General features: G+C 39.3%; 1 protein-coding gene across 3 annotated transcripts in view; it reads left to right on the forward strand.

Moving 5' to 3' along the window:
- The window catches only part of LOC149172301 (uncharacterized), a 341920-nt gene that overhangs the window by 85284 nt on the left and 233506 nt on the right, over window positions 1-23130 (forward strand). For all 3 annotated transcript variants that reach the window (XR_016259628.1, XM_089427688.1, XM_089427687.1), the window contains exon 2: window positions 9331-9557. Coding sequence is in view for 2 of the 3 variants with exons in the window: in XM_089427688.1 (XP_089283814.1) it covers window positions 9331-9557 (227 nt within the window). In the remaining variant the exon portion in view is untranslated. The remainder of the gene's footprint in view (window positions 1-9330; window positions 9558-23130) is intronic.

The raw sequence follows: 23130 nt of genomic DNA on the forward strand, positions 1-23130 counted from the left end.
GATTATATTCTCAGCTCCAAAACCTGTAACAGCAAAAGCAAAAATACCCAGAGGTAAAATGTGCAAGAAATAAAACTGAAAACCCTAAATCAGCTGAATAATTACAATATTTACAGATTTTCGACTCTTTAGCAGCCAGATTTGTCAATAATCCACAGTAATATTTTCAGAATTTAAATTTAATGTGAGATACTTCAGAAAACCCTGCATGCATTCATAAAAAAATTTAGATGATAAGCCCGGGATTAAAACTGGCTGGGCTCTTTCAGAGAACGCAACCTGGGAGTTGGCTGGTTCAGCTGAGAACTTCCCCTAACGCCCGGTAAACTCAAAACTAAGATTTTCTGCACAGCTTAAAATCAACCATTAACATAGAGGGAGAAAACAATAGTGAAATCCAGATCAAATGGAGATGCCTGCCATTATATTTCAGAATCTAAACTATCATTCAAATCTCAGAGATCAGACAAGATACCTGTCCCTGAATCAATCTTCTTCAAGCTAAAATCAATAGCTGAAAATAAAATTATGCAGAAAAATAAAACATCTTACAGCATTTCCAGAAGAGTAACACCAGTAAGATTTCAACCCCAAAGTCTTTCTTTATTGCACAAAAAATGACTACAAGAGAGCTTTCTTTAGCACCAGACTCTCTGATCTAATCTGATCTAAAATGACCCTTAGCACCCTATTTAAAGAAAAAATTCCCAACGGCTAGTTCGAGTGATCCATGTCAAACTAATCTCGACCGTCGATGAGGATCAAGATTTTTTTTAATCTCATTCGTCAAATTTTCAAATGCATTTTAATATATTAAACAATTAAAACTTTGCGTTTATTTCCTCAAAAATTTGACTTGTTATTATTTTATTTTATTTTTCAAATTTTTATTTATTTTTTAAATTTTATTTAATTTATTTTTTATTTATTTTTTAAATTTATTATTTTTTTTAATTTTATTTTTAATTTTTTTTAATTTTATTATTATTATTATTTTTATTTATATCTTTTATTTTTTATTGTTTTTTATTTTTTATTTTTAAATGGATCCTCCAACTTAGCCTTTGGAAAAATTACCTAGGACCTAGGACTTAGGACCTATGACCTATGAGGGGATTAAAACATTTTCTAACCCTCAAGACATTTTACATCATGACTTTTACAATTTTACATCTCAAGCGGGAAAACCCATTTGACATAGACCCTCATGGACCACCCGCTTCTGCGACCAAATATAATCTAACAGATCATTGCACTAGGATTCCCCTAAGATTCTAATGACAAAATTCATTCCGGCTTTGGGGTTAGGCTGAAGGAAAACTCTGTCGATCATGGATTGGTGAGACCAAAAACCTTCCGAAACATAGATTATCACTAGAAAATTAGGTCCACCTAAGCAATTTACATACACGACTCAACTCTGCTAAGATTATTTACAATTCACACATGCAGACTGGGTTTACAACATAATATGATCAAGCTGTCGATGATTGTCGAATGGCACGGACACGTCAATCAAGCGCTATCCATTTTGCGAAGAAAAGGGGGTGTACTGCTATGGGAAGTTGACACGTAGTGGTCAACAGTACCCATGGACCTCATTAGGCCTCTTAGAGGGCCCTACGACATGTGTAGATTATTATTTGACCTCTTGAGAGGCTTACTTTTCATTTATGAGCTAGTTTGGTGGGCTTGTCACCAAAAGTTGAATTATTAGAACATTATTTTATTTTTGGGGCTCATGTAGGCCAAGGAGGCTAAATCAAACTCCTCAGTTGTGTATAAATACAAGTGAGATGAGCTCATTTTCTCATCATCACTTTGGATGGGATCTTTTCTCTCTCTTGAGATTTTCGCACTTTTTCTAGAGGATGAAGTGGAGCTTTATGGATGAATTTTGATGTGTGTATATTGATCTATCTCCTCTTGGATCTTCTCTCTTGTTCATTGTGAATGGTTGGATATATTATATTACATGTCAGTACATGCTTTTAATGTTATTCTTGTTCTATTTTGTCATATATACATTGGACTGGGATTTTCGTTGTTCTAGGGCTAATTGATGCATGCATTTACTGCTTAGTGGATTTTTGTCTCTATTATAACATCTCTCAATGTATGGACCATGCAATATGAATTAAATCTCCTAGGGGTAATTCTATCAAAGACTTTGACCTTGATAAGCCATTCCCTTTGTGCATCGAAGTATAAAAGCTGAAAGATTGCTTCTCCTTGACCTAGAAGGCTAGCGAAGTGGTCTTGAGGCCTCCTTGACTGGGAAACAAGAAATCCTACCCATATTCAACATAGACTCCATTTCCCAAAGACTAAGGCACTGATTTACCAAAAGGTGGTCACCAAAAATCACATTTATTCACCTTCTCTCAGGTCTAGCCAAGTTGGGGCACCTAGGGCATCGATTTCCCGATAAGCTAGCCCTCCAAAAAGTTTGATCTCCTAGGATCTCCTGCGTTGGTGTTTCCGCAAGGTCTCCTCCAATTTTGAAGCTATTTCAACGGTGGAGTTGGGAGAAATGGGAGAAAAGCCAAGCCCTAGCTCCGAGATCAAACTTTGCCCTAGCATCCCCAAGGCTAATACCTCATAGGATAAAATCAACACCTTCAAGTGAAAAATTCTTTCTTTGATCCTTCCCCCCACCTTGTCTAGGGTAAGACATCATTGGTTGCTATACTCATTCCCCCTATCTTAGACCGGGTCCACTTGGTCCAGTATGGTCCCATTCCTTTGAAAATACAATTCTTCAAGAACCATCCGGGATACCAATTACAATAAGGATTTTAGGGATTGGGAAGTTCTTTCATAAGTCATATCCCATAAACCTAACCCTTGAATCCTCCTCTCCTTTCCCTAGAAGACCTTGTATTTTGCTTAGGAAGCAGGCAAGCCTTATCCTTCTAACTCTTCTAGAAAAGGGATTGTTTGGGTCACTCCACATCATTTCATTGACTTATCCTTCATCGGTGACTCCGTAATATACTGGGTCTCCTCCCATCAGTAAAAGTTCGTAAATAGAAGGGAGCCTTAACTAAGGTGACATTGGGCTTAGTCTCCATTTGTTGCCCTTGGCCTAGCATTTTCCCTTTAGGGATCCCCCTTTAGGTCCTCTGTTAGTGTGAGCGATAACAGGGTCAATGCTAAGATTGAATATTTTTGCTTTTTTAATAGTAACAGATAATTATATTAGCAAAATCTGTGCAAATGCACAGCAGGATTATATGTTAAAAACTGAGTTTCAAAATTGCTTTGATTTCCTAGAGCTTGTCTAAAACTTTCTGGTCTGCAAGACCATAGTGCTGTTACATTTATGCAACCATATCTGAAGGGACAGAACTTTGCAGGCATAATCAAAATTTAGTATCAAACTACAACACATAACATAGAGCTTATTTTTCTATTGATCAAGGAATGAAGTTGTACTCATACTCCTTTGATCCAATAGATTTGTAAATTTGTATATACTTTTTTGTATATATTTTCTTTTCTTGTATATGTGTGTGTGTGTGTGTATTTTTTCCTTTCAATTTGAAGATCTGAAAACAAAATCAAGGGTTTCTTCACAAAACTGTTTTGCAGGTGAATTTTGGGCATCATAAGAAAATTAATAAGTATTTTAAACTCTTATCCCTTGCTTCTTGGGTGACTGTTCACTTGTGACTGTTTCATTACAGTAGACTGATATATTCTGACAGTAAGGTCTGGTTTACACTTGTGCAGTATTGTGACATTTGGATAGTAAAAGTAATTGCTCTTGGTTTATCTTCTGTTTGTAGTCGAGTCCTCTTTTCCGCTCTTTGTTGGCATCATTGATTAAGATCTAACTGGCTGAGTCGTTTATGTAAAACATTGCTAACAATATAATATATATTGGGCTATTTTTGCTTGTATTCTCTTGACCTCATTGAATGTATACATTTGCAGAGGACTGATATCTTGACTAAAAGTGATATTTCTGAAGCCTGGTGCATCTTTTAGCATCAAATCTGGTCTTGTTCCTTAAATTTTGTCATCAAGTCTTCATAAAGGTCTGAGGGGACATTTACCTTTGAAGTATTGAGCTTTCCTGGCAGCAGAAAATCACTTGCTTTAGAATCATCTAGGGCTGTGAACTTTTCTCACTGTCATCACATTGTTGAGAAATAAAAAATTTGAAAACCGTTCTTCTAATTTTGGTTATTTGCAAATAAAAATAGACCTGATTTTGCTCATTAAATTTCATTTATCTCTTAACAGTTTTCAGGTGTTCTAGTAAAATTCTGAAGAAGATTTCAGCATAAGTTTTGGCATAGAAACTGATTTCTAGAAGGCTTATCATCATTTGTAAAATCTTGAAGGGATCTGCCATACTTTGAAGGCTAACGTTGCAGTCTTGCAGGCCAAGCAATTTATTTTTGTCACCTTGCTATCATTTGCTAGAAGTTTGAAACATTTGAAGTCCGTGCTTGGAGAAATTGTTGAAGTTATCATAAGTGGATTTCTTTCTTTCTTGAGGAGACTATTCGTTTTGTGAAGTCTTTATCATCATTGTAAATCTCCTGAAGTGAAGAAGCCTCTCAGATTGTCAAAAGGCTTCTTCTCCTTCTTTGTAATTCTCATAAATAAAATAAATAAATAATCTTTTCTCTTGGGGAGCTTGGGACTTAGATCCCTTGGAATCCTCCATCTCCCTATTTCAAAAGGAGAACTAACGTACTAATTTACTTCTGCATACTAACTTGCATTTGCATTGCATAGTTTAATCTTTTTGTTGCATTTCATTGTTTTGAAAATCACTGTTAGCAATCTCTTTGTCTTTTAGTTATTTGTGTTGATGTCATTAAATTTCACTTGCTCCTATTCTCTATATCTTTAAGTGAAGAACGCTCTAATAACGCTATAGCTAAAGACTTTGAAATTGTTATCATTATCATTATCTTAAGTTTGCTTCATTGAGTTGCTATTAGAAACTTTGTACCCTTGTGATCTAAGTTAGTATCTTAATAAAGCTTGGTTATAAGTAATTTACATCTTTACATTGAGGCATATTTTCATTGAAGCTATCTAACTTTGTCATCATTTGCATTTGCATCCTAGTTTAAATTGAATCCTTAAAATTTACCTCCAAGCCTAAGCTTGGCTGAAAGAAAATTAGGACCACCTTTCTATTTTAGCTTGCGAAGGATAGACACTATTTAGTGGTTAACACAATGGCCTTGCAGTTGTTAGATCCACAGTGTCTGCAGCGTCGGAGGCATTGGGTGGTTAGATCTCAAAGGGAGGGATCGTTAATCAAACCATAACTTGCTTCCCCTTGGTTTCTCTCCACAACTTACTCTAGAGACTATCCTCAAAACAACTAGGAGGAAGGATTCATCTAGATTAGGCATCTTAATTAAAATCAACCAAGATTTTGCATTTCACATTAGCTTAGATCTTGCATTCATTCCTTGTTGATCATTGGTGATTGGAATTGTGGGCTAAATTTATAATTTGCAAGTTTATTGTATCTGGAAATATCATCTTTTCTTGCAATTGTCTTTCTTTAAGGTTCATTGCTCATATATCTGGTTATCTTGGTCTTTAATTTTCTGTGCTAACTCTTCTTGCAACATTATTGTTATTGTAACTTTGAGTATCTATTTCTTGCAAGTTTCTAAATTTCCATTGAGCATTATATAGGCATTGGTCTGTTACATTTATATTTTGTATCTTTCTTATTGATCCAAATTGCATTTACCTTAATATAGATTTCTCATAAACTCCCACACTTGCTTTAATTAATAATCAAGTTACATTAATAATAATTGCCTTTACCTTTATCTCCTAGGACTTGTTGCTCCAATAAGTTTTCTCTTTTATAATTACCTTTAGGTACTACCCTCCTTGACTTAGCTAGGAGAGAGTCTAAACAGAGTGAATAGGGATTTAGAGTGACAACCCTTGTTCTGAGCATTGCGCCTTAAGTGTACACTTCAGGTGACAACAAAACCAATCACATAATTTACACTAGTATTTTTGGACAAAATGTCCCTAGAAAAACCCAATGTGGGAAAATCCAGTTTTCAAATCTTAGGGCTTTTTATAATATCTTCAGCAAAAACGGTTGTTGAGAAATTACATTGCTTGCTTGACACTAGCAAAGCTCTGACAATATTTTTATCTCCATCCCTGAACAAATCAAACTGGAAACCTTCACTGTCTCCCTCTGCAGATCAACTCAACCCTTTCTTGCAATTCACTCTCCCTTCTTGCATTTGCACTTGCTAACTGTGAACTCGCACTACCCTTCCCAACAATTCACACCGTCTCCGAGAAATTGATCTAGCAAGTCATAATGCCTCCAACAACTTGCACAGGGCACTCGCACTGCCTCTAGCAATTCGCACTGGCAACTCGATTTGGAACTCGGGAAACTCGCGCTCTGGTATACTGGCAAACTCGCATTGCCAAACTTGGCCTCCTTTTGCAGCAATAATTCGGCCTTGATAAGCTCCCTCTAGAACTCAAAAATTGGAAATCTATCTAATGAAGAATAATCCTGGAAATATCTTTCAATCACACTGCTGAAACCTTATGGTGTTTTTTGAAAGTCACCCACTCAAATGTGTCTCCAATACTTTCCATTGATTCCCTTTATAATCTCTCATTCACAAATGAGTGGTCACAATTAGAAGTTCACTAGATTCAGTCGATGGCTATGATCATCTTAGAAGCTTTCTACAAACTTCTAGAGGAAAATCAATCTTATCTACAAACTTCTAGAGGAAAATCAATCTTATCCCAACTAACATCAATTAAGTATTCACTTTCCCTAAGTTAGTCTTAGGAAATAATTAAAAAATCACTAATTGTCATAATTAAGATATTTTCTCTAGGTGAAACTTAGGAAAAATTACATGGGCTTGGAGATAATTATTTCCTCTATGTTCCTAGGCTCAATGACACCTCTCAAGCCTAGAACACTTGCCCGAGCTACAAAATCTAAAAGTGAAGGTAGTACACCTCATCAAAAAAGGGAAAATGCCATGTCAAATCTCCAATGTCTAGCATCAAAATGGCTCCAAGTGTAGTAGTCCCATAAAATATTCTCAAAATATACAATGCAACCCAACATCTAGCGTTTGAAACCTCCTAGATCTCCGCCAATGTGGAACATCCTCATCAAGGGCATTGCAAAGAGTGTAATGACCTGGTAAAATCCTTCAAGAGTGGACATGTAGCTCTGCAAGGTGAGACATCCTCCACAAATCATGAAAGAAAGTCCAAAGGCCAAGTAAAACTCTTGTAAGGTGGAATGATTGGCATCATGAGTAAGATGTCCTCCTCCAATCATCAGTAGATGTGCAACAAAACTCTTCCAATATGGGACATCCTTAACCATAAGCATTGACATGAGTGCGGGCAACCACCTCATGGTGGATGTCTCCTCAAAATAGGGCATGAACCATGCCAACAATTCGAGGATAACGAATGTGAGATATTCAAGAGAAACGTCCCATCAATAAGGTGTGAAAAAGGGGCTCAAGAGTTGGAGCACTTCATCAATAGTGCATGAGTATGTAATCTACAACCTCCCAAGAGTGGACAACCTCAAAAATAATGCATGAGTTCAATCTCCAAGGTGTAACCACATTTTCCAACTCATAGATCCATAAAGGAATGAGTTGCTTCATCATAAATCACATGCAAAGGGTATCAAAATCTCAACCAACATGGCCCCATAAACAACCAACAATGTGAGAGTATATCTCAATGTGTGCAAGATACTCCAAAAATGGCACGTGTGAAGAATAATGCATGAGAAGGTGTGCAAGCTCACCTCATAAGGTGGAGTGTTCAACAATAAAGCATAGAAAAGTATGCAAAAGATCACTCAAGTTCATGATACAAGATGTAACAACCCTCCATAATGTACCGAGTGCTATCTCCATAAAGCAAGGGATCAAGCTAGTATGGAATAATGTGTAATGTGTTAGATCTATAGAGAGAGTTCTCAGTTGAAGCAAGCCATTTATCACCATTAATCCATATGCCAAGTCATCCAAGTGATTAAAGGATGGGTATGATCTCATCATTGAAGCAGTAATAGTATGACAAGTGTGTATGTTCCTCCACATGAGCCAAAGAATGGGGGTGCTCTACATAATCAAGTGATCAGCTAAGCAAGATGTAATCCATAAATGAGATGGACGCCAAAGTGCTTGGGTGTTCTTATACCAAGGCTCCAATGATACTAGACCATGTCAAATCACCCCAAAAAGAATGTGCACATAAGTGAAGACAAAGGGGGAAGTGTCAAATTCTTTATGCCTTCATGAGGCCGGTTGATTGCAGAATGCAATATGATGTCAAGCCCCAAAGTGCTAGGGAATTCCATTAAGGGAGTCATATATCTTCATATTCAATCATCTTGCAAATATGAACTTTGAAGGCTAAAACATCACATGACAAAGTGCAATGTTTTCTTTATGATAAACAAGTATACCAAGCAAAACACCATCAAGACACCCATGACTACATCATCTCATAATTATCAACTAGGGCATCAAAAATGATCAAGTGAACTCACTCCCCTATGCTATCCTAAGCTCCATCGATCTGTAAACTTGCCTTTGTGATCAAAATCACATGTAGTGGAAAAAAATCACTAGTATAAGACTCATGCAAAATGATGGTTGATACTGTCCATAAATCTGAAAATTACAAAAATCACAAGTCAGATTTGTATATCTAAGCTCTCTCTTTTGTTACTTGTGTCCATCATATAGTTTGCTTAGTGTCTCAGGAGAGCTGGCCTAGAGAGTGGGAGGGTGTTGTGGTGACATTGGACAACCTCTCCATGTTCCCCAAGGGCATTACATGAACTGTAAGTCTTTCACCTTAAGATGTATGAGTTTAGGTGGTAACAGATATAACATTCTCTTTCTTGTTTATTATCAATACTATATTGCCCATGGACAGATGGTGAGTACTCTTTGTGCACACATTTCTTTGTATAATAATTTAACATTCAGACAATCTTTCTCTTGATTCTTTACGATTCATGACTATTTTATTTTTAAATCACTATTGGAAAATGAGATGAAGGAAAATTATTCACTTTATAGGTACTTATATGTTTGCTACATGTAGAAGCTTAGTAAGGACATTTTCCATGTTTTTCTCTCAGTTGTGAGAAGTCCAAGTGAGGATGCCTAGGGAAAAGACAAAGAAATACTATAAAATGAACTTTTCTATTCTTTACGAATGTTTTCAATTTCTGTATAATTTTGGTTTATTTTCTGTTTTGGGCAATGACTACAGCTTAACAAATATGTTATTTGGGAATGGCAGTTCGGAATGATGCTGAAGGAAGTGAGGGTTCTCCTATGGCTGCAAAGGAGAGATCCGAGGCTGACAAACTTGTTGATAAAATGGATTTTAGTAAGTTATGCAATGAATTCGAGTGTGTCAGCAGTCCTTATGTAGAAGGCACAGCACGGCAGCTTGCAAGAGATATTCTGGAGATGCGAGAAGGCAACAGAACACTGGCAACCTTTGCAGTTTCTGTCAAATATAAGGTGGCTTTATTTATTAAGATTTTCCATATGTCAAAAATGATGTTAATTTACTAAAGAGATGGGTCTTTTTGTTTGGACTGACTTATGTGAACTCAGGAACATCATACATTTTTATTGCATTGACCATTTGTTGCTTTCAGAAATTTCCTGCTTTTGCCAAGACATGGTATTCTAACTCTGTACTCCTTATTTATTCATTTCCATCTTTATTCAAGATGTTTTGTATCTGTTGTTGTCAAGACAATGGTTTATCATCCCTTTGTAAGATTCATCACAAGTTCTATTGCATTTACTGCCTTAGTGTTGAGAAATGGCATGACTAATCCAGCATGAAGAAAGATAGATGCCATATCTGTTATATAGCTTTTTAATGTTACAATGGGACAAATATTGTCTATGCAATTTGTATTTAAGGAAAATTGGAACATCAATAATTGAGATGTTTAACTTTATATCTTGATCAATTATAAATTTTTCAATAGAAAATATCTGGGAGAGCTGAACATCAATATTTGGTCGACAATCCTACAAGTCAGAGTGATTCATGTCAAGCAGATAGATTGTATGGGGGGCATCCGTTCCTTACACTGCACTCAAGAAGAAGAATTTACTAGAAAATATGTTATCATATGTTATTGGCATTCTTTGTTTCATTCAAATGGAAGTGTTTCTGCAAAACCTAGTAGGCCTTGGACAGGGGTACCCTACAAGGAAAGACACTAGACTAAGTGACAACAATGGGGTGATGGCCCACTGTCACCACAGCCAAAACCCCCTGCTCTTTATGGATTTTCACCAATGGGAGAAGTCAGGGTATATGTATAATTCACCTAATAGATTTTCTAGGGTTTGAGGTATAAGGTGACACCAAGGCTTTCTAAGAGAGACAATTTAGGCACAAGGCTTCAAGGGGAGGCAATTTGCTGTCTGGGAAGACCTTGGATGAACAACACAAGCTAAGGCTTGTTTAATAGGTTGATAGTTGGGGTAGCTGAAGGTCAACGTGTAGAGAAAGGGTTTCCCACAATGTATTCTAACAAGTTCAAGGCACATGAAACCCTCAAGAAACCCCTAAGCTCAAGCTAAAACCAAACTAGGGTTTTCACCCTAGGGCAAACAACTAGGTCAAGAGAAATTATCGACAAAATTGGAGTGAGCCCACCAGAAGGAGTGATTTTGTGGCAACCGCTATCCTCTTGATGTTTACACTCTCCAACACTAAAAATCTCAGCGCCCTAGGAATTTGCACAAAGCCCTAGCTTGGTCGCTTGGCTTTAAAGGGGCCAAATTAAGGCAAGAGAAAGAAAGAGAAAATTTATGGATAAAAGGTTGATTTGATCATCAACAAGGAAGGCCAGTGCCTAGTCCTAGGGTCAATGGAGCCTATGGGCTCTTAAAATTGATTTGATTTTGCAAGGGAGGGAGGATCTTTTGATGCCCTTGCATCAAAACCTAACTATCACCTTTGTGAGGGATCAAAAATTTACTTGGGGGAGCTGACATGAGATCACCAAGGGGATTGGCATTCACATATCCTAATATGATTAATGCATGCAATAATATGACCTAGCTTCCATTCAAATGATATTCAACAAAATTAGGGCACAAAATTTAGCCTAGATCATCAATTCATTCCTTACATTAGACATGAAATCAGAAATTTGCAATAAACATGGTACTCACAAGATAATATTCATGAAATGGTCCAATTATTGATCCAAAGTGACTTCTCCAAAGAGAAGAACAAATGATCAAGACAAATTTCGCTCCATAGATCACATCTTTCCCATTAGAACAAGAGGCCAGAATATCCAAAGGAGGCTGAGTTCGCCAAGTGATGATGCTAAACAAAATTATCCTCTCCTTCACTTATATGAGGAGAAACAATGTCTAATTAGCATAAAATCCCCTAAATCTCACGTAAAATTACAATGATGAATCTGGTTACAAGCCCACCCCCTAGCCAAAACATAAAACCAAGTGAAATGCCCACACATGTAAGTTCAAATACTAACATCATCCATGCATTGAGCTCTATGTGGCACACATTGGGGCTGAAGGGTACCATGAAAGTTGTAGAAAACTCTAAAAATCATGATGAGAGGGTTGGCCCTCTAATCTTTATTAAAACCCCTCTGTGGTCAACAAAATTCATCTTGGGGCACAAAAGGTTGGGTCTCCAATAGGTCTAAGTGACCATCTCTCCTCCAACATTGAGAGCTTTCCAGGTGCTACTGGCCCTCCCATGTCTCAGAAGGTGAGACTGTCCTCATCTAGGCTCTGGATCAGGTACCATATCTCTAAGAGTGCTAAGGCTGACCATGGGCATGCTGGTCCAGGTGTATCATCTTGAAGAATCATCAGATAATGTGCAAAGCGGCATAACGTCCTGGGTGTAGGAGGTGTACAGGGTGCAAATATTGTGCTGCTACTACTCAGGGACCCAAGGCTCTCAACGCTTCACCTGTGGGTGCCAATCTGCTCCTTATGTGCCTCAGGTACATGTGGGTAAGGTGCCCATGACTTGGGCCACTGAACCACCTAACAATCACAACATAAAGTCTAGTGCAAGCAACTAATCATCAGGTATGATAACCATTCTTGCATCTAAGTGAACTAAGCTTGAAAGAAAAGGGTTATTTAACAATTCAAATAAGAATTCCCTTCCAAAATTGAAGCCTTGAACTCGCAATGGTGTTTCGTCCCTAGGCAGTATTGACCGAAATCCCTCCTTTTGATGTGTTCTACAACCTGCTACACAAGGCTGTAGTAAGAAGACAGAGGAAAAAGAGAAGGGTAGAAGCACCCGAGCTCCCACTTGGAAATGAGCCTATGGACATAGTTTGGAGAGACATTCCTTTCAACCCAGCTGAGAACTTGACTAGATTGTCACAGTTCACGGGAGCATACGCAACGACCACCATGGACAAAGCCACTGAAGTCTCTATTTTGTTGAGAGAAAAGGAGGAGAAGATTGCACAACTCGAGCAGCAGCTCGAAACAGAAAAGGCAAGTGTGAACAGGTAAGCCGCTGACCAACTCGGCCAATTGCAACAGAGCATGGAGGTCCTGAAGATAAGCCATGAAGTCGATATATCAGCCAAAAACATGCAACTCCAAGAATTGCAGCAAGCAATGGAAAGGTACAAGGATGTCCCTACTGTTGAGGAATTTATCAATGAGGCATTAGAGCTTAATTCCCTCCTGATAAAACAACAAGAACAATTCTTCCAAAAGATGTCACACATCACTCCTTATCTGATTACTAGCGACCAAATAACAGATAAAGAAATTGACCAGAGAACTGAGTTTACTGATTTGAACACCAAAATCTCAGAGTTCATCGAATGGTAAGAAACAAAAGAGGGGAGAAGAGCCAATCTGCCTGAGATCGAGGAGACACACAAGGAAATTATTTTCACGGATTGGGATGCAAGAATCAAATAAGTTGAGCTAGCAGTGACAAGAGCAGCTAGGGTGGCGAAGAACATAATCAAGGCGGTGAATCACACTCTATTTGCCACCAACCTGGTATCAGAAGGCAATCCAAAAGAAATGCTCGATTTAGGTGATCTGCATAAAAGTTGCCAGGAAAGAGCAAAGACTCAAAGGGAAGCAATCGCAAAATTGGCAAAGACCAACTGGGATTCGTATTGGCAATACCTCGTTAAGCCGCACAACCAAATCATGACCCTTAACTGCTCACTTCATTCAACTCAGTGGATGCTGCCACCTCTCGCCGATGCGATTTTCGCAGGACAGGTCAGAACACATTTTGGGGCACCTCCTCAAGTCAAACCGATGGCCTACATAAGCAATTTGAAGGACAAGCTAACAGACATCAAATCATCATTGTAGCCTCTGCTCATCAAGCCATTGTTTATTTTTAGAGTTAGTTAACTAGTTAGGAGGAAGGTTGTTTGAAACATCCTCAAATTTTTGTATAATCTATTTTTGCATATTAGTTAGAATAGTATTTATATCCTTCTCATGCATTTAGAGAAGGGTCCAGAATTTTATCAAAAACATTTGCAAATAATGCACTTTTATAAGTTTGTGAATGCTTTGGTGAAGTTATGGAACATGATCATTTCTTTTAAATATCAGTCTACTTTCCTTTGTTGATGCACTATTGTATATTTGGGAGATAATTTGATCTGAAGAAAGGAGTTGATCCATGTCATTAGTCAAATGAGTAGAACTTCACACATATGGTACTTTTATCTTGTATGATTGATTCTGTTTTTGTTTAATTAGTGACAACACTTTATTTTCATGAATTGCGTATGAGATATATTCTTTCTGTTAAGCGTTAATTGCACTATTGTATGATGCCTAGCTAAAGTTGTTTACTTTCACAAATAACTCATCATATATGCGATATAGTTTATATTTTTTTTTGACTAACTATTTAGTCAAAGAAATAATCTTTATACGTTATCATCTCTATTTTATGCGTGATTGATCTTTATTATCACATGTCAAGCAGATATCTTGGTAGATCACATATCTCACAACAATACCCAGGTTTATATTAGAATAAGTTAGTTAGAGACTTGCATAATAGAATAGGTGATTTTTATTATCATTATTCTATTGCAATCACTCGTGAACCACCCACTCTCATCTTAAAACCCACACTGGGAAACTGGTCCCATTATCCCCAGTCGGAGCCACCATTTTAAACGGAAAAGGAGCTGTCTTAAGGTCTGGACCGGGTGGTTATCCCCCATGTTGGAGCAGCAGAAGTCTAAGGCTTCAACACCTTCTAGTACAACAAGTCATCAAGGAAATCGAATAAAAGAGCTTACAAACCATGGACCATAGGTGGGGACTTCATAATGGCCTGCCCTTCCATAATGGGTTTTGGCAGGTGCTGATGTCTCTAAGTTCCAAATGTGGTTAACCAAGTATCCCATTAAGTGGTTTGTAATTCTAAATGGGATAATATGTCTAAGGTACATCCTTCAAAAGGTGGTGGCATGTGGTAAAGAGATGAGTGGAGTAGGGAATGAAAAGGGACAGCCCTGGGCCACATGCTGGAGTACAAGGGTAGCTAGTTAGAGGGAATCCCACACTTCAGTATATAATGTATAGGAGGGAGAAATCATGGTAGATGAGGTGCCTCGACCTTGATTTTTCCACCCTTCTTTATATGCTTTTTGCCTTTTATGATTTTTCTTTAATTAACTGCTCAAGGCTCAAGGGGTAAGAACATGATGTGTGAGTTATAGTAGTGGATACCCCCTTTTAAGGTAGGGCGGTTCATTTCCCACTAGCGGTTGGGACAATCATGGGTTCCTATGTGATAAAGGAGGCTCATAGAGCCTGTAGGAACTAGGGTGATGGCCATGATGATGGGGTAGAGCTCATGTATTGGATTTTGCCCATGTGCTAAATATGTTTGTCCCTAAATTGCAGGAAACGTTGCCTAGGGGTCCATTTCAGGTCAGAAACGAAATGGAAATGAGGAAACTCGTTTCCGGCCGTATTGGTCGGTTTCACACTGGGGAAACGTGGCCAGTACGACCGTAAATGAGTTTCCAGGCCGTACGGGCGAGTTTCTAGTTAACACGATGTTTTTTTATTTTATTTTTTCGCTTCTAACTTTTTATTCGGTGACTAAAATATCTGATGGATGCTTCTAGATGCCTCTCTCAAGTTATAAAAAATAGGATTTTTTTGAGTGGTGCAGCCTAATGTTCAAGCCTATGGCCCTAGTGTTGATATGCAATTCATGGTGAAGTTAAATTCTTAAAGTAAAAGTGATATTCTCCTTTATCTTTCATTTTCATCCTTTTACTTAAATTTTTAGCATTACCATGAAATGACTCAGGATGTTTGAGAGTGGTTTCGATCTCATTGGATTTCATATGGAGAAAGTAGAATTTTAGATCTCACTCAAAATCCAGTAGACTTATCTTTTTTTCAGGATTTTGGGATTGGGGGGATTGCAATGTTTCCATTGGATTTTTTCATGTAATTAGGGTATGGAACTTGTATTTAATCAAGAGAACCAAGTCCTCTATGCAGGGGAGACTCCCAATAATAAAGAGCACCTAGGGTACTAGGGTATGGAACTTGTATTTAATCAAGAGCACTAAGGTTGTTTGACTATGTAGGAGGAGGATCCCAATCAAGCACGAGACATGAAATTAGAAATTTCTCGTGGCTGACTTTGGATATTTCTATTTTCATTATGTGATCATTCATGAGTAAATGTGATGTAAATTTAGAGACTTATAGTTTATACATTGACAATTGACAATTTATTCATAATGTAATATATTAGAATGTATCATTATGCTTTATGATTGCACATATTTCTTAAATGTCCTAATATATATATATATATATATATATATATATATATATATCTTGCGTTTCCCCGTTTCCAAAATTTGGGGGGCCACGTTTCGTACTCATTCCTGCTTCAGAAACTTGTACTCGTTTCCCCATATCGTGTAACTTAGGTTTGTCCCGACCATCTTTTTGCATTTTGTAGTACATTTCCTGTTGAATGTGGCCAATTATGATTTTACTTTTCTTATTAGCTGCATCAACTTCCGAGGCACCATTCTAGGCCTGACCCAAGGTGTGGGCAAGGGGAAGGGTAGAGCTAGCCCTATGTGGACCCAGTGGAGGAATGTGGACCCAGGTGGGAGAAATGATGAATGGGGTCATAATGAGTGGAAAGGGGGCAATATATGTGGATGAGGGTGCTACCCACCATTTTGTAGGTGATATCCCTAGGAGAATCGTTTTCTTCAAGATTGTCCTCAAAGGGTAGCCAGCAGCCCCTTGCAACCACCAATTAGCTTGTTGTGCCATTCCTCCGCCACCTGGACCATCCATGTGGTCCCTCACCCATCCGTCATGATCGTATGTTTGAAGGTGGGCCTCCCGAACCTAAAGGTATGCCTTATCATTTGATAATTGAGTATTGTAGTTTGCTTATCATGGACTTTTTTGGGCATGGATTAATGGGGGGATTCGGCAGAAAGAGTGGGCTAGGTAAGTGCTGTTGTCCCTTAGACCTCTTTTGGATGTTAAATTTAGACTCTAGTCCCGTGGGATCTCCTTTACTGACCCTTGGGCTTTAGGGATGGCACTACATACGAAACCCTGATTTTGTCTGCGTGGTCTTGCTTCCTCATCCATATACATTACTCCCCTTCTATTCATTATAGCCCCATTCGTTATTCTTCCCACTTGGATCCACATTTCCCCACTGGGTCCATATAGGGTTGGCCTCCCCTTCCCCTTGCCCACACCTTGGGTTGGGCTTGAAATGATGCCTCAAAGGTTGATGCAGCCAAAAAGAAAAGTAAAAGCAAAATTGGCCACATTCAATAGGAAAATGACAAATGCAAAAGATGGCCGGGACAAACACATTTAGAATGTGGGAAAAATCCAAATCCATGAGCTCTACCCTGTTAGTTTTTGGTAACATCGGAAGTGCTCTAGCTTTGAAAATTGGTGGAGAGGCTAAGGTACATGAGTTCTAAAGAACCCAAAAACCGTTTGGTGAAATTCCCCTCGGATTGTATTTAATTAAAATAATTAATATTTTTAATGGGGTTCCTATGTCTAAACTCAGGGAAATTAAAATATTAATGAGTATTAATCAAAATATGGGTGAGAATGATCTACAAGGCGGATCAAGTCATGTTTTAATCTTAGCCATTGATTAGAGACTTAATCTCGGCCGTTGAAGACTCAACATGAAAAGTATAAAATGGAGGCTTGGGGTTCATTTGGAAACACACACAAAGAGAGAGAATTGATCTAGAGCTCGATTTCTGGGGCTAGGAAGCTGAGAAACTCGAACTAAGTGATCATTCAGTAGCAGAGGGGCAGTGACAATCTGGCAGAAGGACTTTCCGGAGAATACTGATAGAGAGGCAGAGAGGCAGCGCAATAGCTTGGAAAGGTTGATGCAGGGCCAGTCTGCGCCCATGCAGTCCTAATGCAGAGCCAGAAGGGCCTGCGCAGAGCAGAAAAGCTGTTTGTCACACAGAATCCAGAACTGTTGGGAACAGCTGGAACTGCTGGAACAACCGGGATAGCTGACACAAAGTGCAAAGAAGCTGATGCAGATCCTAAAAGGCTGCCACAAATCCTACACAGGGCCAGTGCAGAAATGGTCGGGGTTAGCCAGTCTTGTGCCAGATTAGCCGGAAATCTGCGGGGTGAAGTGAGGTAAATCTCACTCAGATTTTTCCCTAGTATTTTCTCTGTAAAGGATTGCTAGATGAGCATCCTAGATTTCTATTCAAATATATCTCTTGCATAATAATAAATTGCCAAAATCGCTGCACCGGTTTCCCGCATTGGGTTTTTCCGAGGACTATTGTGTACAAAAATAAGTGTGTCCTATTTATCTTGTTCTTTTCTCTGTTTTCTGTTTCATGAGATCAAATATTTAATTAGTGTAGGCCGCAGAAGCAATTTGCTTCAATATTCAGAAGAATAACTTGATGAATGTAATTTAAAAATCAAGTAGGTGAAGTAGATTCAGATTTACTGCAGTAGGGGTTCCTTCGAGTCTAGGAATTTTCACATACCCCACACCTATAGCCATCACCCTGGTTCGTATAGGCCCTAGATGAGCCTCCTTTATCATTATGAAACCCATGATTGTCCCAACCCATGGTGGGCAATGAACCGCCCTAACCTTAAAAGGGATATTGATTGCTATATCTCACACATCATGTTCTTACCCCTTGAGCCCCGAGTAGTTAACTAAAGAAAAATCATAAAAGGAAAAGGGAAAATAAAGAAGGGTGGAAAAATCAAGGCCGGGGCACCTCATGTACCACGATTGCTCCCTCCTATACATTATATACCTAAGTGTGAGCTTCCCTTTTACTAGCTACCTTTGTACCCCAGCATGTGGCCCAAGAATGCCCCTTTTGATTCCTTACTCCATTCATCTCTTTATCAAATGCCACTACCTTTTAAAGGATGTACCTTGGACATATTATCCCCCTTAGAAGTAGAAACCACCTAATGGGATACTTAGTTAACCCCATTTGGAGCTTGGAGACATTAGCACATGCCAAAGTCCATTATGGAAGGGCATGCCATTATGAAGTCCCCACATGTTGTCCATGATTTGTAGGCTCTTTTACTTGATTGCCTTGAAGACTTGCTATACTAGAAGGATAGGGGATGCATTGGTTTTGATGTAGGATTGCAGGTGGTCTCCTTCTTGTGTTTGGTCTCCCTATACGGGGTCTTGACCCTCCAGAGGGCTACATTGACACATGTAGGGTGTGTGTTGAGAGCCATGGTCCTCCACAGTAATAGACAACACTCCATGGATCCCCAAATGTTCAGAGATTGCTCGAGATTCACCTATTGGACGAGGAAGATGCACTTGGTTCACCTTTGCCCAGCTAGCCCCACAGTTGTACTATGCACTTGACAGATGACCCAGGACTTGTAGGCTGATATGGCATCACTCACCATCATCTGAGCCCTTACAAATGGTCTATATGCATCTTTGACTTACATGGAGACCCATGAGGTCACTTGTGTGCCCTCATAGCCATTGGGAGCACCACAAGTTTATTATGTGGAGAACAAGGGGCCAACCCCTTGTCCATTACTTTTGGAAGTCCAATTCATCATTTTGGCACTTATGGACTTCATCAAGCTTCTTAGAGAGCCCAATGACATGCATTATTGATTATTCGACCTCTTGAGAGGATCGTTATTTTGTGTATGAGCTAGTTTGGCTGACTTGTCACCAAAATTTAGTTATTTGCACATTTTTTTTAATTTTATGGGTTAATGTAGGGTCAAATAGGTAAATTGAACTCATTAGGAGAGTATAAATACAAATGATGAGAGTTCATTTCTCATCATCACTTGGATTGGATCATTCTCTCTCTTGAGAATTTCGCATTTCCTTCTTGGTGGATGAAATTGGAGCATGGATGAATTTTGATGTTTGGATTGCATTTTCATATCTTGGAGCTTTTTAATTGTCAAATGTATTTATGGTTGGATATATTCTCCTACATGTAAGTACAATTTTGATGGTATTTTCTTCTACTATGTCACATACATTGATCATGTGATTTTCTGTAATATCCCTTTTTCAGGGATATCCCTCAAACACAAGCAAACTCCAACAGATCACAAAATTGGTATAGTAGCCGAGAAGCTCAAAGAGATAAAAATAACAACAGTGCAACATACAATAATGTATATATGGAATATAAGTAGATACTTAAGAAATGTAGAGAGAAATGCTAAGCCATTTTATTATTCTGAGTAATGGATAGGGTACAAGAGGTGATCAGAAGGATAGAACCTCGACTTGCACAAGGCAAGTGAAGAAATACGCTCAGAATAGTAAGGAAATGGCCTCTCTCTGAACTGCGTCCAAGCTGCCGGAGAACCGCTGTGCTGCTGCTACTGCTGGAATCAAGTTAGGATTTGGGGCTGTTACCCTCCATAGAAAATGCTGAAACTCTGGAATCAACCTCTGCTCAATAAACCCAGAAAAGGCTAGAAAGCTTTTCTAAAATAGATGATCCCCGAAAATCACCCCCTTGGGATCTACGCTATCTCTCAAGACTCTGCGCTGCCATTGAAGAGAATCCTCCAAAACTTTGCCCGAGACTCTGCCAAAATCCTCCAATATGCAAGGGCTGATCCCTTGCTCAATCTCCAAGCTCAAATCCTCCACATAAACCCAATCTGGAGCTCCTACCAAAAGAGACTGCGTCTTCCTCTCTCAAGACTGCGCAGTCATAAAATGCTCAGTTCCTCCTCAACTCCAAAGATCGATCCTCTTGCAAAAACACTGATGAAACTACCTTGCCCGAGCAGGCACTCGAAGTCCCCCAGGGCTAAGGGTGAGATCTCCGAGTGGAGACACTCGATGCACTAAATAGTGTTGCAGACAGGCTAAACAACCAGCATGCTCTAAGTCAAAGTGACTAGCTCAAATGCAACATAATCGAATGCCAAAATGAGGAGGCTCCTTTCTCCTTTATAGTGCTGACCTCTCTCAAAATCCTAAGGCCCACCTCCTCCAACGTAGCCTCTCTCTTGCCACGTGCTCCTCTCCATCTGCGCAGTCCCTCCAAGTGTCTATGTGGGCCCCCTTCTCTATGTGGTCCTTTGGCCCCCTTGGCTCCCCTTTTAAGTTACAACGTTGTGCTACTAGGGAGTGACTTTATTCAAAAAGTGAGTTATGTCCCCCTTTCCTCACTTTTTTTATTTATAAATAACTATAGAAGGTAAAATTGAGGAAAATTGAATTTTCCAATTAGCCATGGCTAATTAGGAATATTACAGTCTTCCCCGGCAAAATGTTGCTTGTCCTCAAGCAACTGAAGTGATGGATGCTGCAAAATTTTCTCACTCTCCCCAGTGGCATCCTCATCCGGTAAATTCTTCCACCTCACCAAGAATTCTCGGACCGTCCTGCTCTGCAGCTGCCCCTCCCTGGTATCAATAATAGCCTCTGGTTGCAACACCAAATGCCCCTCATCATTCGTGGGTGGTAGCTCATCTGTCACTGTCACCTGTCGCCCCAATGCCTTCTTCAGGCATGATACATGAAAAACGTTATGAATCTTGCTGCCTTGAGGCAGCTCCAACTCATACGCAACCTATCCAATCCTGCGTATCACCCTGTATGGCCCATAAAAGCGGGGCTTGAGCTTCTCCGCCCCCTTCTGCTTCAGTGACGACTGTCGATATGGCTGTAATCGCAGGTAGACCAAGTCCCCTACCTCAAATTGTCTCTCCACCCGACCCCTGTCAGCATACAACTTCTACTGGTTCTGTGTTGTAGCCATATTATTCTTGAGAGCTTGGAGAATATCGTGGCTCTCTTGGATCCAAATCTTGGCTCTCGGAACCTTGCTAGCACCAAACATCACGTCAGCAAAAGATAAAGGATGATATCCATACGAAGCATAGAATGGTGACATACCAATGGACATGTGATGTGTAGTGTTGTAGCAGTACTCCCCTAGATGCAGTCACTTCAGCCATGCTTGCTGCTGCCCACTGACATAGTTATGCAAGTAGCCCTCCAGCCACTTGTTAACTATCTCTGTCTGCCCGTCCGTTTGCGGGTGATAACTGGTACTCGGTGTCAACTTCGTCCCCACCAACCGGAAAAGCTCTTGCCAAAACCTGCCCATGAAATGACTGTCCCTGTCACTGATGATGGTCTTAGGAAGACCATGTAGCTTGAAGACCTCTCTGAAGAACAACTTGGTCACCTGCGCTGCTGTGTAGTGTGCAGATATAGCGAAAAAATGTGCATACTTTGTCAATCGATCAATGATGACAAAGATACAATCTTTGCCCTGTACCATGGGCAACCCTATGATGAAGTCCATCGAAATACACTCCCATTTCCCCTATGGAATGGGAAGAGGCTGCAATAATCCTGCGGGATGGCTCATGTCCCCCTTGTTCCTCTGGCAAATATCGCACTCCTGGACATGCTGGAGTACGTCCTCCTTGAGGCCCTTCCATGGGAACCTCTCTCTAATGGCCCTGTAGGTTTTGGTAAACCCCTGGTGGCCGGCCAATCGTGAATCATGTGATGCCTGAAGTATCTTCTTCTTGAGCTGAGATCCCTCAGTCAAGATGTTATGAAACCAACTCAAGAAAAGATAGAAAAGATAGATCAACGCCTTAGAATTCAGCCTCTTCGAGGGGGCAACCTCCTTTACATTACATAAATGAACAATTCTTGGATGATACAAATGGAAATACCTCCTTTCTATATATAGGAGTCTAAGGGGTTATAACATAATCAGAGCCGACATAACTATAATAATGTAAGGGCACAATAATAACAATAGTGGGCTTCTATGGGGCACAATAGTAACAATATGGGCACTACATGGGTACATCAATATAATAAGTGGGTTATACTAATAACAATAAGGGGTTACACTAGTAGTATAGGGGCCTAACATACCCCTCTCCTTCAAAAAGCGTTGTCCTCAACGCTTGAGTAGTTCTTGATGCTTCTATATAAAATTCTTGTCCTCGCATGTGGAATATTCAGCGGGTAAGTTCTTCCACTTGATGAGATACTCTGAAATTGATCGATTTCGTAGCTGTCGGGTTCTTGTTTCTGTGACTGCTCCATGTTCCAATATGATTTTTCCTTCCTCTTCAATTTCTGGCAATATTGCTTGAATTTGGATCTTTTGCAACTTTTGAATAAGTGGCCATACTTCTTCGTCCTTCTTCCATTCATCCCTTGCTTCGTTTATCCAATCTGGTTGGATAATATAAATAGCACAAAACAATTCTTCCACAGCCTCATCCTTGAAGAGTCTTCCCATTCGGTAAGGTCGCCATTTTTTAAGTGCATGTAGTATTGCCAACATTTCCTTCTCATAAATAGCTTGCTTGAGATGTAGCAGTAAAAATACCCAATCACCTACATCAAAACATTTTTCACTACAATGTTGATCTACCTGTTGTTTCATTTGATTTTGCACCGAAGTGGCGTTATCCTTTAAAAGTTGGGGAACTTGCTGTTGATGCTCGATGTGATCTTTCTCTGCTTGAACCTTTT

The sequence above is a fragment of the Pinus tabuliformis genome, chromosome 4_2 (assembly GCF_031772625.1).
Source record: "Pinus tabuliformis cultivar Carrire ecotype Pingquan chromosome 4_2, CPIR1, whole genome shotgun sequence".
NCBI classification, from domain to species: Eukaryota; Viridiplantae; Streptophyta; class Pinopsida; order Pinales; family Pinaceae; genus Pinus; species Pinus tabuliformis.